This window comes from Peromyscus eremicus, chromosome 6, assembly GCF_949786415.1.
Source record: "Peromyscus eremicus chromosome 6, PerEre_H2_v1, whole genome shotgun sequence".
NCBI lineage: Eukaryota > Metazoa > Chordata > Mammalia > Rodentia > Cricetidae > Peromyscus > Peromyscus eremicus.
The window spans coordinates 108,985,097-109,003,849 of NC_081421.1; the positions used below are offsets into that span (position 1 = coordinate 108,985,097).

At 42.8% G+C, this 18,753-nt stretch overlaps 1 protein-coding gene across 1 annotated transcript; it reads left to right on the forward strand.

Annotated features, from left to right (window-relative positions):
- The first annotated feature begins 2,002 nt into the window (after positions 1-2,002).
- Adh7 (alcohol dehydrogenase 7 (class IV), mu or sigma polypeptide) lies at positions 2,003-18,513 on the forward strand. Its single transcript, XM_059265028.1, has 9 exons — positions 2,003-2,162; positions 6,902-7,003; positions 8,553-8,691; positions 9,530-9,617; positions 9,708-9,924; positions 11,660-11,920; positions 13,549-13,684; positions 15,892-16,030; positions 17,859-18,513. The coding sequence occupies exons 1-9, from the start codon at positions 2,145-2,147 to the stop codon at positions 17,881-17,883; spliced, it is 1,125 nt and encodes a 374-aa protein (XP_059121011.1). The 5' UTR covers positions 2,003-2,144; the 3' UTR covers positions 17,884-18,513.
- The last annotated feature ends 240 nt before the right edge of the window (positions 18,514-18,753 follow it).

Below are 18,753 nucleotides of genomic sequence, written 5' to 3' on the forward strand. Positions count from 1 at the left end.
AATAGCCTACGTGTTCAGGCTGTGGTAACTGCTGGACTGTCGCATGGGTAGGACTGTCAGTCACTTTTCAATCGCTTATCTTTTGGCTGAGGCATCTGCCCCGCAGAGAGCCACATTTCAGCCATGTGCTGCCCAGTCCTTCGCAGTGTGCTCTGCTGTTTCTCCCTACTTTTCAGTTTCCATGTTACGTTCTTTGTGCTGGCCAGTGCTCTCCTGTTTCTCTCTGTTTGCAATGCATTCTAGCCTTTGAAATTTGACTCTTCCTATTCATTGCATTGTGTGGAGGAAGCTTCTAACCTGAAGTCTTACCCTGGAAACCTCAAGCCACGCATTTTACGTGTAATTTTAATATAATTAATGTTTTTATTTATTCTTTGAGAATGTCACACATGCTACAATGTATTTTGAATGTATTCATTCCTCACCCCCACCCCAGCACGTTTTTATTGGGTACTTTCCAACTGTCAGCTTCTGATATTTTTTAGCCGATCAATTCTGGGTGAAATGGATTAGGAACATAAAACCTTATTTAGCTACCAAACATCACCTGGTACATTACCTTGAGAATATTTTACTTTTCAGGCCAACATGTTATGAAGCTTGGCAAAACCCTTGAGGAGTTATCAACTGAGCAATTTGGCCTTTGTGCAGGTACCACCCATGTTTGTTTTCTGGTGCCTTTGGGCAGGTACTGCCCCATGTTAGTTCTCTTCTGCAATTGTTCAGAAGCAAACAGGCTTCTGTTGCTGGGGCTTGTTCTTTGTTGTTTGATAGTTGAGACTCAGAATGTCTGTCTGTCCGTGTTCATACTTGTCTAACTCTTCCTAACTGTGCCTACAATATAGGCCGGGTTCTCTACCATTGCTGCTGAAACGATCGCACTTACACACAAGCTTGATCCATGGGCTGTGCTTTACCTGCTGGCTTTAATTTGGCCAATGCACTAGAATTACTGGTTAGAATTGCTACATCTGAATTTATAGAGAAGTATTAAATCAGACTTACCACAGATATTGTATTACAGTGAGAAATTTGTGGCCATATTTTCCACTTTTCAGAGGAAAGGGTTTCGTTGATACATAAGTAGCTGAACAACAAACTCTGTCAAATGTCTTCTGGGTTGGTGAGGGCCCGTATTCTTTATTTCAGGACTGAAGAGTTTTGTCTAAAGATGAAAGCCTGCCTTGCCATGTCACTCCATAGGAGAGTGACATCCTACAGGTGAATGGAGAGTTTACTGGAAGCCGTGGAGTGTCAATGTGACAGCCCACCACCGTCAAAAGTAAGAAAGAGCTTGGACACCCTCCTATCAAAGGAGAATGCAGATTCAAGAGGGTCTGGTGTGGCTGCATACTAGAAAATAGTGGCTTAAAATAGTGAAACAGCTAAATGCTTGCCCAAATGATTGGGGGGTGGGGAACGCAAGGGCCTCTGTGTATAGCAGGATTCTAGTTCCTGGTAGTCTGGATACCTATGTGTGTAAGCAATTCTGGGTAGATACAGATTTCCTTGCATTGATTACATACATACATATACATACATAATATATCATTATAAGTGTGTGTATATGTGTGTGCGCGCTCATGCATGTGTGTTGCTGAGGACTGAACCTAGGGCAAGACATGGGCTCTATCACAGAGTTATACCCCTAGTCCTCATTTATATTTAACCACTACAAGCTATATCAAGTCTGCAGAATGGCGTGCAAATACAAATGCTTCAGTGCATCCCTAAAATCAGCTGCCCTACATAACAGCTTGCACTTAGAAGCATGCAGTTCATTCTTCATCAACTGCACTGAGCTGAACTAATCTGACCTGTTTTTATATTCTCCAAAATAAAATGAGTAAGAATGCTTTTTGGTCCTTCACAGCAGAGTTGACTATCCAATCTTCGTTAGGCTCTTCTTCTTTGTCTAATCCTAACAGTTATTGTATTTCTTTTCTCCACTTTATTTGCAGGAGGGTGGAGCTTCTTGGGGTTGGGAAAGTATCAAGGCTATGAATCATGTTGCTGAAGGCAAGCAGAACTTCCAAGTCACGCTATTTATTGAATACGGAAGATGCTATTATTCATGGCAGAGTGAACTGAGCATCAGTCAGAAAACATCCCCGTTTGCAGACTACAGACCCAAGAGAGCCAGGATGGGCACTGCTGGAAAAGTAAGGGAAACGTTTGAGCTTTCTTATTCTCTTGTGCTAATAATGGGGGCTGCTTCTGAGAGCTTTGAACGCAGTGGAATAACTAAATGCTTGAGGCTGTTCCTTGAGGAAGGCAAAGCTGTTGTGTGGGCACACATGGGGAAACATGGGTAAATGGCGTCAGAATGAATGCCAACAGCAAACAGCAGGATTTGATTGAAAACTACACGCAGAAGGTTCTTCGAGAAGGCAGCGAAGGAAAAAAAAAGGAATTGTGGTTTATATGGACATTATTCATAATTTAATTTCAGGCTAGCCAGTCACTTGCTCTGGAGAGCAAACCGTTTCCACAAGGAGACTTCAACAGGGTCAGTCGTATGTGTTCAATTCATTTCTGGAGTCTAACGGGTCCAGGATCTCCTGTGCAGCTGCCAGATGAAATGTGGCCTGCTGTTGAGGATGGGAAATGTTGGTTCCGGAATGCAAAGCCAACAACAAAGTCATCACACTTTCCAAGTTTTTGAGAACACGTTGTGTATCAACGTGTAAGAGTAGATGTTCTTAGAAAAGAGGACTATACGGTAGATAAAGCATGTTTATTCCTTCAGAAGGTAACAGCACCTGAACGGTGACAGTAATTTAAGAAATAATGCTGGTCCCCCGCCCTCCCCCCGGCACTTGAAGATTGGGATAGGTGGGTCCTTGATTTAAATGGGTATGGAACTGCATATGATGCTGGACACTTATATTTGTATGACTTTTAAGCAACTTTGCATTTAGTCTATCTTAAAGTTTTAGGAAGATGAAGATGATGTTTAAAGTCTGGGTAACACTAGTGTCTCTGAGGAGGCACTAGAATGCTAGAATCTGAAAAAAACTTTTTCCCCCAGAATTGAAGAGAGATAGAATGAAAACATCTTAGTCTGAGTCAGAAATCCTGTAAAAACTGAGTATCAGGAGAATTAGTTTTGCACTATGGAAGTTAGTAACTTTGCTCATAGAAATAAATGGAACTTAGAGTTGAAATTAATCTTAAAATATTTGCAACTGCAAACAACCAGTTCTGTGGCCTTCATCATGTGAATGTCCAGCCACTATCAGAACATTCCAAGTCATGAATAACTCAGGGTCCAGCAGCATCTCCTAACTATAATTAAGAATACAGCATATAAAACAAATAGCACAACATATTTCGAATTTTCATTTGGTGATGTTATACAGGAGGGTAGTTCACAGGGGGTTATGTACTCCACAAAACTGCTCTGGTATTTTCATGCATCAGTACTCCTCTGTTAATTTTTTGCTATTTCATTTTTTTAAGATGAATATATTAATTTGTTAAGATGCCATTAAAAAAGTACCAGGGACTGTGTGGCTTAAAGAGCAGAGATTTGTTTCTTCATACATCTGGAAGCTGGGATCCTGAGAACAGAATGTTGAGACTATTGGTTCCTTTAGGAGCCTTGCTTAGGAGGTGCTCTTCTTGCCATTTCTACATGGTTTTCCCTTAGGTCTACGCCTTAACCTCATTATGAAAAAGATTCTGTTGGACTGGACCAACTTCAGTGATCACATTTTAACTCAATTGCAATGTGAAAGAGCCCATCTCCAAGCACTGTACCATCGAGTTCTGAGGTACTGAGGGTTAGGACTTCAGTACATGAATTTGGAGACTTTGCTCTATCACAATGCCTATCCTAGAGAATTCGGATAAACAGAATATGTGTGTCGGGGGGAATCAAGCCTGCACTCATATTCCCAAGCTACTGCTGGCTTTGTTTTTGCTTGGTTTTGTTTGCTCTATGCATTCTCCAACCATATTTTATGTGGCTATGCTCATATAAGATACAAATATCTTTAACCTATTTTTCCAACTTAACAATCATTTGTTAACATCTTACACTGATTTCTAGATTTAGTAGTTTCCTCCATTTTTTTTTACATATTTCCCTTATAGTCCTGAGATAACCTCTAAAGCATATTAAGATTTTTCTGCACTTTATTCTTCCTTGACGCTGATTTTAACAATGGAATTGTGGAATAAAAGTGTCAGCACATGCTTATATCTCTTGATGTACTAAGCAAATCACCTTCCAAAGCGGTGAACCTAAATAGGATTGCCCATTTTATTGCTCGGACAAAATTGGGTATTCTTGTTAAGTAAAAATTTACTATCAACTTGATAAATATAGAATTATAGCTTGTTATTTCTAGTCTCTTAAAAATATTCTTAAGCCGGGCGGTGGTGGCGCATGCCTTTAATCCCAGCACTCGGGAATTAGAGCCAGGTGGATCTCTGTGAGTTTGAGGCCAGCCTGGTCTACAGAGTAAGATCCAGGACAGGCACCAAAACTACACAGAGAAACCCTGTCTCAAAAAAACCAATATATATATATATATATTCTTAAGAGCAAGAAGAGTAAATATGCCACAATATATTAATTTATATTTCCCTGCTAACGTCCTCTGTGCACATCTCCTGGGACAGAGGAATAGCTCAGGGGTCAGAGCAATGATTGGAGGTTAAGCTTTCTGTGTGTCCGACAAGGTGACTTTGCCCATTTTACTTTAAGTAGCCTCTCCCAGAGCATCTCTCTTTCTACTTGGAAAAGCTGTTGTCTCTCAGCATACAACACTTTCAGAGCATCACACATTCCTATGTACCCAGCACTCAGGCAGCTGAGACAGAAGGGTTGTTGAGTTTGGGGCCAGCCTGAAGCCTGAGCTACATAGCAGGATGAATCTGTGGGGGAATGGCCTCTGATGAGTTGTTGTTTCCTTTGTAACATTTTTTTCTGTCATTATTAAATATAAAAGTTACTCCATGCTCTCTATCACCGCCTTTAATATGGTGTGAGGGTTCTAGTTTGGTGCTGGCCAGATTATATCATGACTGAAAATACTTTCCTTAGCTAGACAAAGGGTACATGTTCAACTGAGATGCTGGTAGCTTTCTGTCACTCATCTGCTTCTAGCATAACGTTCCCCACATTTAATCTCTGAAAGGTATTGAGGCATCTAAAGGAGCTTGCATGAGTTGGCCAGTAAGTTGAGGAATAGCTTGTGTTTTGTACCTGGCTTTTATTCAGGGTGGGGCATCAACCAGCTCCCAAGCCTAGATTTCTCCTCCTATTTATTCTCTCTGCCTGGCACCCCACCTATCCTTTCTTCTGCCTGGCTATTGGCCATTTAGCTCTTTAATAGACCAATCAGGTGCCTTAGGCAGGCAAGGTGAAACAAAGGCAACACATCTTTACATAATTAAACACACATCCTTACATCATTAAACAAATGCAGCATAAACAAATATAACACACCTTTACACACTTAAAGTAATATTCCACAGCATAAACAAATGTAACACAGCTTTGCCTGGTTAAACTAATATTCCACAACAATGTTGAACCAGAAAAAATGAAATTTTTTATTTTATTTTATTTGAATCTGTGTGTATGCTCTCCCCTCTCTCCCTCCCTCCCTTTCCCTTCTCCAGTCTCTCTCTCTCTCTCTCTCTCTCTCTCTCTCTCTCTCTCTCTCTGTTTATATATACATACATAGGTACCTGTGTACCACGGCTCACATGTGGAAGTCAGAAAACAACCTTGAGTATCTGTCCTCTGCTTCTACTCTTTTTTTTTTTTTAAGGCAGAGTTCTCTTGTGGCTGCTGTATATCTAGGATATGTGGTCAGCAAACTTATAGGAAAATTCTCTCTCTCTCTCTCTCTCTCTCTCTCTCTCTCTCTCTCTCTCTCTCTCCCCCCCCCCCTTTCTTGCCAGAATTTGATACTCTTACCAACACCAGTTAGCTGATTAGCTCTGCCTGGTGGTCAGTTGCTGGGTGCATCCTATTTGTACAAGGTGAGAAGCTCTGACTTGGGTTAAGTGCAAAAAGGGATGCAGAGATGCAAACATGTGGATCACACTCCAGAACCATAGTCACAATCCGCATGCTTCATGATGATAACAAGCAGCTCCATGTCTGTCTCAGTTAGGGTTTCTACTGCTGTGAACAGATACCATGACCACAATAACCCTTGTAAAGGAAAACATCTAATGGGGCGGGGGTTTACAATTTCAAAGGTTTAGTCCATTATCTTCATGGCAGATATGGTGCTGGAGAAAGAGCTGAGAGTTCTACATCTTGATCCATGGGCAATAAGAAGCAGCTATGTGCCACACTGAGAGTAGCTTGAGCTTGAGAGTGGGAAACCTCAAAGCTCACCCCCTACAGTGACACACTTCCCCCAACAAAGCACACCTCCTAATAGTGCCATTCCCCTTGGGGGCCATTTTCTTTCAAACCACCACAATGTCTTACGATGTGAGTCATCTCTTTGTTTTACCGCCGCTGGGTGGGTTAGACATAATTAAAGACTGGGTTAACTTCTTACAGATGAGCAGTGTTCTGCTTTATAGACTTGTCCTCCATTAATAAGCAATACACAGATAACAGTTGCACTCATCTATCACGTTTGAAATCGTACCAATAAACTACTTTATTGGAGTATTTTGTGAATCTCAGCCCTGACCTTCTGTACTGTGCTTTGGATCTGTCGTTCCATGTCTCTGGCCCGCATTTTTCAGGCCATTACATCAGACAAGGGTCCACACAAGAGGATCTGTAAGGCTTCAAATTTTGTCATTGAAGGAAAGCAGCCTTTAGAGAATCAGAATGTTAGATGTGATCTTCTGTGATGTTTCTATGACTCAGGGAATCTGCATTTACGATTAAGACCCGTTATGACACTTGACTTCTTAGGTTATTAAGTGCAAAGCAGCTGTGCTATGGGGAATGAACCAACCCTTCTCCATTGAGGACATAGAAGTGGCCCCACCAAAGGCTAAGGAAGTTCGTGTTAAGGTAAGAAAGGGGCTTGGAACACACAGCCTGAAAGGAGATCCCATTTACATTGAGAAAGCCATTGTTGTGAGGCTGGCTTCCTTCTAAACTGATATGTAGTTATTATTTTATGTGGGAGATGTTGGTCTGCATGCATGTCTGTATACCACATGTGTTCTTAGTGCTGGAGAAGGCCAGGACAGGGCATTGGATCCCCTGGAACTGAAGTTACCGAGATGCAGTTGTGAGATGCCATGTGGGTGTGGGGAATCAAACCTGGGTCCTCTGGAAGAGCAGCCAGTGCTGTTAACTGATTGCTGAGCTGTCTCTCCAGCCCAGAGGTTGGCTTCTTACAAAACTGTTTGCCAACTAATTGTCCCACAAATTCATGCATGTTGTTACGGAAGTCGGCATGCTGGCTGTGAAATTCACCAACTTATTGTCCATTAAGAACAACAATGCTAATCTAGCTTATTAAAGATAATATTTATTGAATTTTTACCGATATAGTGATTGATAGAGAATGATCAACAGCATTACCAAGAATTGACTTAAAATCTTCCTGGAGTCACAGTGCATTGGGATATGTATTTATGTATATATGTATATATTTATTGGTGTGGCACAGTCTAGCAGGGTCCTTGCTGTTGTTCCCTTTGTTGGGGGGGGGGGGGGCAAGTAGGTGCAGAGTCAACAACACAGACTCCGGGAGAATGTCGAAACAACAAGCTCAGTTTATTCAGGAAGAGGCAAGCCTTATATACCCTCCACCCCTCCCTGGGAGGAGGTCTAATGAATACGCATCTGCTAGTGTGACACGGCTGTCTCTCATTGGTCAAAGTCATCTCCAGATCATGTTTCAGCTGCTGTTGCTAAGGCCCTTAGGCAGACCCAGGTTGGCTCTCAGAAAGTATCTTTTTCATTTGGCTGAGCCTCAAGCCTGCTAGGGATGAGTCATCCCACAGTACAGGAAACAGAACCATGGGCATCATGCATGCCAGGCAAGCACTCTGCCAAGGAGCTGTATCTCTAGCTATGTTTTCACCTGTTGGTTGGAGACAGGGTCAGACTAAGTCACGTGGGCTGACCTTGAACTCACTTTGTAGCCTGGATAGGATGTGAACTTGGCAATCCTCTTGCCTCTCTCTCCCAAACAGATAGGGTTACAGGCCTGTGCCACCAAGGCCACCCAGAGGACTTTAACTAGGGACTCATTTGAGCCTGAGAGGCAATACCTTCCTGCAGTGCCCCCCACTCTTGGACAGTCCTTTGTCTTGGTTTAGATGCCCCTGTTGAGTAGGCTTCAATGCTACTCTGACCTCTTCCCTGTGGAAAAGCACCGAGATCCAAGCAGGCAGGGAAGCAGCAATGCTGTACATCCCTGAAGCAAGGGAACTTGGTCTGATGCTTGATTTAGGCTCAGACTGTCTTAGCATCAATGTTATAGTTCGAGAAAATGATACAGAGTTTAAGAGAGCGAAGTAAATGTCATCCCAGTGTATAATGAACTTTCCATTTGCTGGTTGCGCAGAGTTTATTGTTGTTGTTTTGTTTTGTTTTGTTTGAACAGATCTTGGCCACAGGAATCTGTCGCACAGATGACCATGTGATAAAAGGAGCAATGGTGTCCAAGTTTCCAGTGATTGTGGGACATGAGGCAGTTGGGGTTGTAGAGAGCATCGGAGAAGGGGTCACTACAGTGAGACCAGGTATGGGGGCCTTGGTTATGCTATTGAAGGAAACAGCACATCGTCACTGGGGGTTAGTAGAGAGCTGCAACCCAACTGAAGAAGATACAAGGAGAACGGATTGTACCCAGTAAAGTCTACTTGTCAGCTCTCAACCTCTAACACTACTTTGTGGTATTTACAATGCTTAGAGTATTTTAAAGACATTTTTGTGCATAATATAGGTTCAATTTATACCTGCTTAATCTATCTATTAATTAACTAGTTATAACTATTTATGGTTCTTGAGACAGCTGCTGTGGGATGGTCTGTATGTCAAATGTGTTGCTGATTGGTCAATAAATAGATCACTGATTGGCCAATGGCCAGGCAGGAAGTATAGGCGGGACTAACAGAGAGGAGAATTGAAGAACAGGAAGGCAGAAGGGAGACACTGCTAGCTGCCACCATGACAAGCAGCATGTGAAGACACCGGTAAGCCACAAGCCATGTGGCAAGGTATAGATTTATAAAAATGGATTCATTTAAGATGTAAGAACTAGATAGCTAGAAGCCTGGCATGGCCATACAGTTTGTAAGCAATATAAGTCTCTGTGTTTACTTGGTTGGGTCTGAGCAGCTGTGGGACTGGCGAATGACAGAGATTTGTCCTGACTGTGGGCCAGGCCGGAAAACTCTAGCTACAGATAGCAGTCTTAATATTTCCAAGGCTGGCCTGAAACTCACTACATAGCCCAGGTTGGCCTGACAATCTTCCTGTGTTAGTCACCACTGTACTAGGATTACAGGCATGAGCCACTCTGACTTCATATTTTAATGCAAATGAATGACATCTTACATCATGCTACTTTCCTTCTAGGTGACAAAGTCATCCCCCTCTTTCTACCACAGTGTAGAGAGTGCAACGCCTGCTGTAACCCAGAGGGCAATCTCTGCATTAGGAGCGAGTAGGTGCCATTTTTCACTCTGTCATTTGAGTTCCCCGCGGTTGTTTCTGAACTGAATTAAGTAATGTGTGCATTTGATATATCAAACAGTCTGACAGGCCGCGGAGTACTGGCCGATGGCACTACCAGATTCACGTGCAAGGGCAAACCGGTCCAGCACTTCATGAACACTAGCACCTTCTCCGAGTACACGGTGCTGGATGAGTCTTCCGTGGCTAAGATCGATGGCGCAGCTCCTCCTGAGAAAGCCTGCCTCATTGGCTGTGGGTTTTCCACTGGTTATGGGGCTGCTGTTAAAACCGCCAAGGTAAGAATCGGGGCGGGCTCCTGCAGCTCCTGCTTTCCCGCCTGTCAGCCTTCTAGGGGGCGATTTTCTCAGAACGCTAAAGCAACCTGAAAATGAAACGTTGTGGAAACATAGGAGCTGCCAGACGAGCTGGAAGAAAAAAAGGGGGGCAGAGTGGGAGGAGCGCAAAGTAGAAATTGTATTTCTAAATACATGGAGCTGCAACGTCTGGATTTACTGTCTGTTCCTGCAGCATTTCCCTCGGGTTAAATCACTGAAGTTTATATTCAGTCCCAGAACGGATCTCTTTTCCCACCAGACGCATATGGGTGCTGGTGTGTTAGTCTGCCCGAGAGACTGCAGACCACGGTTTATTGTCATCAGAGTCCACTATCAGAGTGCTGGCAGGCTTAGTTCCTTCTGAAGGTTGCTGCGAGGGGACCTGCTTCAGGCCCCTTTTCTTGTCGTGCCCATGGCTGTCTATCTCCCAGTTTTTTTGTATCTTTCCTACTGTGTCTTTATATTTAAACTGCCATTTTAAAAAAATAAGAACACCAGTCACACTGGACTAGGGATATGCTAGTCAGTTTTATGTTGCTATAACAACGTACCTGAACATGGGTATGAAAAAGAAAACAGGTTTATTTGGCTCACAACTTTGAACACCAAAAGTTCTAGCTCTCATGGCTCCATCTATTCAGCCCCTGGCTGGGGACCCCTAGCAGCTTCCTCACAGCATAGAAAACTGAGACAGGAGACAACCGTGCACAGCAGAGGCCAAGTGAACCATGTGACCTCACACAGTCCACTCTCCAGAGAATTAATCAAGATCCCCCAAGAATTCATTCCTGCTGAGGCCAGCACCTTTGAGGACCTACTCACTCATGATTAGGTCAAACAGGTTCCATAGCCAATTACATGGTCACACTGGGCGCAAAATCCCCAGCACACAGCCCATGGCATCTAAACCACAGCAAGGCTTTTCCTAATGACCTCATTGTAACTCAATGACCTCTGCAAAGACACTCTCCAAATAAGACCAGATGTTGAGGTACTGGAGGTTAACATTTCCACACATGGGGTAGAGGACACAGGAAAGACCAGAGCAGCTGCTGTGTAACACAAAAGCCTGATGAGTTTCTAAGGGATCATTTGGATTCAATCTTTGCTATCCATCTATCGGGAATGTGACTATGGGTTGAATCCTTCTTTAATCTATCATAGTACTGGGTAAAAATCCCAAAGTTGATTTAAGTAGGGTGCCTTCCTTGAGCTACTCATCAACCATTAAATTGTAGATGACATGGAGGTTGGACTTGGCTGGGGAAAAGAAAAAAAGACAACATATCTCCAAATGACTCAGAGTCATGGCTATTCAAACACTTCCAGTTAGACCAAACCTAAAACAAATCAGCACGGCTTTGTGGAAAGACAATAGAAAGGTCTCGGTATTGTCTAACCCTCCTGGGAGGGCAGAAGGGGTTGTGGGTAGGGCCAAGCAGGCTGCAAAGGCTGCTAGCCTATAGGTAAACCTTTAGGAAGGGCTGCTGTTTATCTGGCAAATACTGCCTTTGCTTTGGCAAATACTTCTTTTCTCAGACATTCTACCCTAATTCTTTTTGTGTCGTTGTTGTTGGAATAAGCCATCTGGAGTCCTGGCCCAAGTCATGGCAAGCCTCTGAACACTGTGTTCCTGACACTGAGGATACTTGGCAGGTGTCACTGTTAACTCTTGGAGGGACTCTTGTCTCCACAGGTCACCCCTGGCTCGACTTGCGTTGTGTTTGGCCTGGGAGGAGTAGGCCTGTCAGTCATCATGGGCTGTAAGGCCGCGGGCGCCTCCAGGATCATTGGAGTTGACATCAACAAAGACAAATTCCAGAAGGCTCTGGCTGTAGGAGCCACAGAGTGTATCAGTCCCAAGGACTCCCCCAAGCCCATCAGTGAGGTGCTGTCAGACATGACAGGGAACACCGTGCAGTATACCTTTGAAGTTATTGGGCGCCTTGAAACCATGGTAAGACTCAAGACTCGGGGAGCCACGAAGGAGCCAAGCTCCAAGATGTGTTCAGTCTAAAACTCCTTTTACAGAGCGTTCTCAACAATCAGCTATGGAAATACCTGTGACCCAGGCCCAAAAGCAGGGCTGGTAAGACGGCTCAGTGAGTAAAGGTGCTTGTCTCCAAGCCTGACGACCTGAGTTGATTCCCAATACTTACATGTAGAAAAGAGAATCAACTCCCACAAGTTTGTTCTCTGATCTCCACACACACTCCATGCACTCACCCATGCTCAGGCCTACACACAAATAAATGCATAAAAATGTAATGATAAATGTAATGATACCACATAGCAGATTTGCCTAAAAAGTCACAATCTTAAGATCAGTTTTACCTGGTCACAGAAGTATCGTGTCACGCCATTTTCATGTCATGAGAGGGCAAGGAACCAAATTGTGGCCCACAACTTTCCTTGTATATGTGGAGGTCTTGGCGAAAGGGATTCCATCTTTTGAATTTGTTTTGTGATGACAACCGAAGAGGGCTAAGGAGGTAATGAGGTGGTGGAGAGGATTGTTCTCCTTGTGATGTCTTCCTCCAATCCCTCCCCTGTTTCACCCAGCTAAGGAGGTAATGAGGTGGTGGAGAGGATTGTTCTCCATGTGATGTCTTCCTCCAAACCCTCCCCTGTTTCACCCAGCTCAGCTGTCCCCTCTCTCAATCCCCACTGAACACAAACTTCAGCACTCTGAATTATGCCTCCTCTGTGGTACTCCAGTGGCCGACTTGACAGAGTTCTTGACATTAGAAAGTCCTAGCCTTGGGTAGAATTAGGAGTCCTGGAAAACTGGACAAAACCAGTTTTGCTCACAATTGCATAACAGATGAAATTTGCTCTGAGGCATTTGGTAATTGAGAAGAAAACTTCAGTTTGTCAGCACTGTCACATCCCCTTTTTGGTGTCACCTAGAATTTATTCTGTAGCAAGTATGGCACTCTAGGTTGTACATTACAGAGCAAAGAGCAGATGGATGCGGGATGAGGTCTGTTGATTCCGAGGTGGCACTCTGAGGAAGTGCCGTCCAAAGCCCACTGTCTGTTGTTGCAAGCTACTGAGTGTTGAAAAGGGTTATTAATGAATAACTGAAAGGTGAATGACCACAAACGTGGACCTAGCCCCAGAGAGATAGCCAAGAAAAGAAACTCCTTTGCCTCATATTTTAGTATTTGTGTTTAATTTTCAAATGAACATTTCAAACATTCTAATTGATTAATTCATTTAGCTCAAATAACTTAAGGTTTATCTAAAGTGTTGATGTTGGTATGAAAGTATCACAAGGATTTCTCTTGTGTTGTCAGTGAAGATCGACTAAATGTACTAAAAAATGACAATTCCATTGGCCATTTTTTAAGTGATTTTAAGTGAAGGCTACTGCCTCTCTTAAGAGGTACATGTCTGCAGGGATTAATTATTAAGGACCAAAGTTCCACTGAGAATTTTTAAATCAAATAAAAACCTAAAGCCTAGGGGCCTAATTTGATTTTGTAGTTGGAAACCATGTTAACTACTGGAACTCAGACCACCTGTTGTCATTTCTGAGCTCACGATCTCCATACGCGACAATGTCCCTCATTTTAAATTCAGGTTGACGCCCTCTCATCTTGCCATATGAACTATGGAACCAGTGTGGTTGTTGGTGCTCCTCCGTCAGCCAAGACGCTCACTTATGACCCAATGCTGCTCTTCACTGGGCGTACATGGAAGGGCTGCGTCTTCGGAGGTGAGATGAGCTGGGCCTCTGGACAGTGGGTAGTAACTTTGCCTCCGCTGCCTACTATTGCAGCCCGGGAGACCAGCTCCCAGAGCTGCCGCAGGGTAGCAAAAAGAAATGCCAGCCAAGTCTCAGATCTTAGAAAAACTCTTATCTATCTGAAGGTCTTTAGGAAAGGAACTTATGTGTTTTGATGGTAACTTTATTACTGCATCTTGAAAAAATCTCTCCTCAACTGAAAAACTTTAGACAATATATGAGCTACATTTTGAGGGTCATGTTACATTTCTTGAACAAACAATAAAGACAGAGCCATTCTGATAACACATAAGAAATCATATGGTTTCTCTCAGGCTTGAAATGCCACACTGACTGGCGGCTGGAAGTGAGTAACCATGGCAACGCTTGGCTGTCAGCCAGACTCCTTGTAAAACGATGGTAGAGACACATAGCAAGGGACAGTGACCTTAAAAGCATCCCAAATCTTAAGATATATTTTTCTATCCTGCATAAACACTTAGTTGGCTGAACCTTGAATCTTGTATCATAAAACTGATATCAGGGGTGTGTGCAGAGAGTAAGTTGCTGAGAGATTCGGTGCAGGGAATTATGTCTGCTTAAGTTGCTTTGTGCCTGACCTTGGTTCAACAAACAGACATTTGGGAATTTGTCCTTGTGCATACATTTACAGGGGCAACTAGTTTACTTTGAATTTGCTCTGAGGTCTTAACTCAGCTAATTGGGTAAAAAGCTGTTGTTGTAACTGAGAATATTGTTATTTTCCTGTGTTAGTCTGAGCTATGAAAACTATCCTAGTATTCTATTCAGCAAAATTATACAGCTTAAGAAGAAATCATCTTTCTGACCAGCCACAGATACATGTGTGCCCAGTAGATGGAATATATACACAAGATAAACACACATGGAGTGGAGAAAATACCCATAGCTGTTTTTAGGGAAGAAATATAGTGGCACATGAGAAAAATTACAGACAGAAACAACCAGTTTTCAGAGTCCGTGGTCCTGTAAGCCTTGCTCGATGAGGTTCCTCCATCAGAGAGTTATTCATCTTGTGGATCAACAACTGAGTTATTAATTGCCATCTGTTGTATTTATGTCATGGCCCATGACGGCCTACCAAGTGAGAGAGACTTGTGTTCTTGTCTCCTTACCCTCCAAGTGCTTTCTTCCAAGGATGAGTGATAAATGACCCTAAATGGAGCTGCCATAGCAATCACACAAAAGACAGCTATCTGTTCCTTAAGTGACTTGGGGGCTAACACCAGTGAACACACATTAGGTAAGTATCTGCATCTCCTGTGACCCAAAGGCTGTGGCAGAAAATTCTGATACCGTCCATTGTTCTCCATATACACAAGAACACTCACTTATGAAAGAGAAGTTGCCCTACTCACAAAGACCTTGGTAAAAGTTCTATGCCCAGAGCCCAAATAAATGAACAAATAGAATGCCACATTCCATAGGAACAGTCACCAACCCACCAGAACAACTGAGGCTGTAAGGATGAGGCCAGAATCACTCTCCTGCAGTAGGTAGTATAATACTTTCAGTCCCTTCCTTCAGTCTCATTCTCTGGTACCTTCATGCAGCACTAGGATTTAGGAGGTACTCCTCATATTGGACTCTGTCTTATACAGTGTGAGAGAATAGTAACCATTTGAGTATCTGGGAGATGTGGGGGATTCAGTAAAGATCTTTTCCTAACTGAAGTAGGAGAATAATGAACGAGGATGATAATACGACCAGAAACAAGTGAGCAGAGTAAGGGAAAGGGAGAAATCAGTCACCAAGACTCCCCAGAGGACACGGTACAGGAATCATAGTCAACCATTTTACCAAAATGATGAGTAAACCTTGACTAAAGCCGAAAGAGTGGTGCGCTGGAGTGTGAATCTATGTAGAGTGAGCTCGGAAGAGAATCAACAGGACTGGAACCGGAAACAGTGCATGGGACACAGTTCTCTTTGTGGTTCTGTTCAACACAGAGATGTGAGACAACTGGAAGGAGACATGGGAATCAAGAAGGGTTTTGTTAGCCTTGGTTTCTTATGATGGGAGAAGTACAGCTCATTTGGATGTTGGGATTGACTCGGCTGGGGGGATGTTGATAATGCGTAAGAGAAACGACACAAATATAATGTCATAAAATGTGAGGATTAGTAAAGCACAATGAACTAGCCTGAGTTTACTCATAGGTTGGAAGAGCAGAGATGATGTACCCAAACTGGTGACTGAGCTCCTGGAAAAGAAATTTGACCTGGACCAGCTGATAACCCACACCTTGCCTTTTGAAAACATCAGTGAAGGATTTGAATTGCTTTATTCAGGGCAAAGGTATGTTTACTTATGGTGACTTTTGACTCTTTCCCACAGGCTGCTTTTAAAGTTTAGTATTTATAAGTATACCCATTACCTTCCCTTTTGATTTTGGATTATTTAAGCTAGCCAGGTGAACATAGCTACTCTCTTAGAATGTCAGCCCTATACGAGCTCTTTAAAGTACCCTAGACTTTAGTTTTTCACACCAGACAGATCTTACCGGCCATTTTTTAACGTTACAAAGCTTCTCTAATTCCCAAGCAGTGCAGTTCCCAAAGCTCTTTTGCAACTGTGTTTGTTTTCTGAGTTTTGTTTCTCAGATGTTATTCTTGCCATATCCAGCTGATGAAACTAAGGTTACAAAAGGCAAATAAATACTATCTGGTCCCACGGGAGCAGTGCCAGGGTGCACTCTGTTCCACACGGGCCAGACTTCTCACCCAAAGCCCCGGGAGCCAGGTAAACAGTGGGTGTCATCCTCGGCTCCCTCCTGAGCACTAGGCCAGAGCAAGGGGGTGTGTGAAGGAGTCCAAGTTCAGCTCCCCTTTCCTTATGGATGTCTGGGACCTGCCTCTGAGATCGAAACAGATGACTTTTATTGGTTCTGTAAATACTGAGCATCAGCAGTGTGCAGTGAGTTTGGATTCTGCTAGTAATAGGAACTAACATTTCTTCTCAATGCTCTCTCTATGCCTGATGCAGTCTACAGGATCATAACATTATGTACCTAAATTAAATTTTAACTTTTAAACAAGTATTCAATGAAAGGGTTTCTACCTGAAAAAAAAGTCGACATTTATTTATTTGCATAAACAAAACTAATATTTTAATACGGCTTGAAAATAATTACTAGTTGTTTTCCAAATAAACAAAACTGCTCCCAGAAATCTTACTTCTCCCATCTCCCTAATGCGGTAACTTCCCAAATGACATTTGTAAACCTGAGCCCTTCAGTTTCCATGACTTCCTGCATAGGACCCCCGAGTGTTTCATTTACATCAACTAACCCGAACAATTCTTGCTTTTCTCCACCTCAGCAGAGAATGACATTTATTCTGCTTTTATAGAGTAGGAGCCAGAGCACTGCATAGTCATTCTGACTCCTGCCCAGTGTGTCCAAAGTGATGCTGAGACCTGCAGGCAGGACCCGCACACACTCACCCCTGCCCACCCCATCTCCTCCAGTGTCTCTCCTCTTCCCTGCCCAAGAGCATCGCTTTGGGCCAGGCAGATCACCATGGTTCCTCTGGGCATGCTGACATAGTAACTTAGTGGCCTTCTGCTTCTGTTTTCCAGTCCTAGTCAGTCCTTCATGAGCAGATGTACTCAGGCCATCCCCAAATACCAATGTCCCAAAGCGGACTTATCACTGAACTAAAGCCCACTTTCATTTATTAAGTGATCTAATATTCGATAACTAAAAACACAACACCCACTCTCCTCCAGCCCCTGACAAAACTCTGGGGACACAGGGGAGGTAGGTAGGTAGGGGAGGAGGTCTTGCCTCCTTTCACCATGTCTTGGACGTTGAGAAGTCTACACTCTCTTGGATTATCTTAACTGTCCTCCCATCACGGCCTTAGTCCTGTTGGTGCAGGACAAACTCTTTCTTGCTAACAATTGCAATTTAAGCAGGTGCTTCCAGAGTCAATTCATTATCCACTCAGCTTCCCTCACCAGAATGCACAGAGGGTGTGGACCTCAAACCCAGATGGCTTTCCCCATGATGGAATTAACCATAGAGCTCCTATAATAGAAAGGAAGGTTTTTCTTGTTTGAAACACTATATATATGCATACATGCACACACACACATGACTAAAAGCTGTCATTCTCCATTTCAGCATCCGGACTGTCCTGACATTTTGAGAGCTGGAGAGCTGGATGTTCTGTGCTGGGTGACTGCGACCTGGAGCGTCTTCCTGGTAGTGCTCACTGACATCATGAGTCTGTCTCAGAAATACACACAGAAGTAGATTTGGTGAAGGTATAGATGCTTTATCGAGTTTTATAAACCTTTAGTTTAGTTTAGTAAGTGCCCAGGACTAGCAGGGGACTCAACAGGAACATTAAGTGCTTTAATTTGTATTTTCTAAGGCTATAACTATATTTTTACAAACATAGACTTGGATTTCTATTTGCTAGAACAGGGATTGTTCGCAGAATTTTACGTGGTCGCTGTGACTTAAAGTAGATGCAGCATGTAGAGATGCAGTACATGCACATTTAGAGAAATACCCTCAAACACACTACAACTCCTCATTCTGTTGTTTAACAGAAACACTTTTAAAATGTGTTATAAATTAACTTGAATTACATTGTGAAATTGCACACATTACTTGATTAGATTAAGAAAGAAATTGGGAAACTTAAGGGAAGGGCACGTTTTTCAATGATTAACTCTAAAATTATCATTATGTAACTTTGTGACATTCGAGAGGCACAACAGTGCTGGGACTATTTGTCTGTGTATATTAATGCTTTATAAGACAAAAAATTTAGAATAGAATTACATATGAATCATAGCTATAATAACATTGTGATATTTACCACAATATTCAGTTTAATAAAGCAGAATTACAAGTCCTAAGTCCCTAGTTACAGGGTAATAACTACATTTAACATGAAGATGTTTTTATTTTGCTGTAACTACACTGGCATGTATTTATCTGCATCTGTCTGTAAATGTATACATGCATATAATATGTGTTAAAATTTCATTGTAATGTGTATCAGACT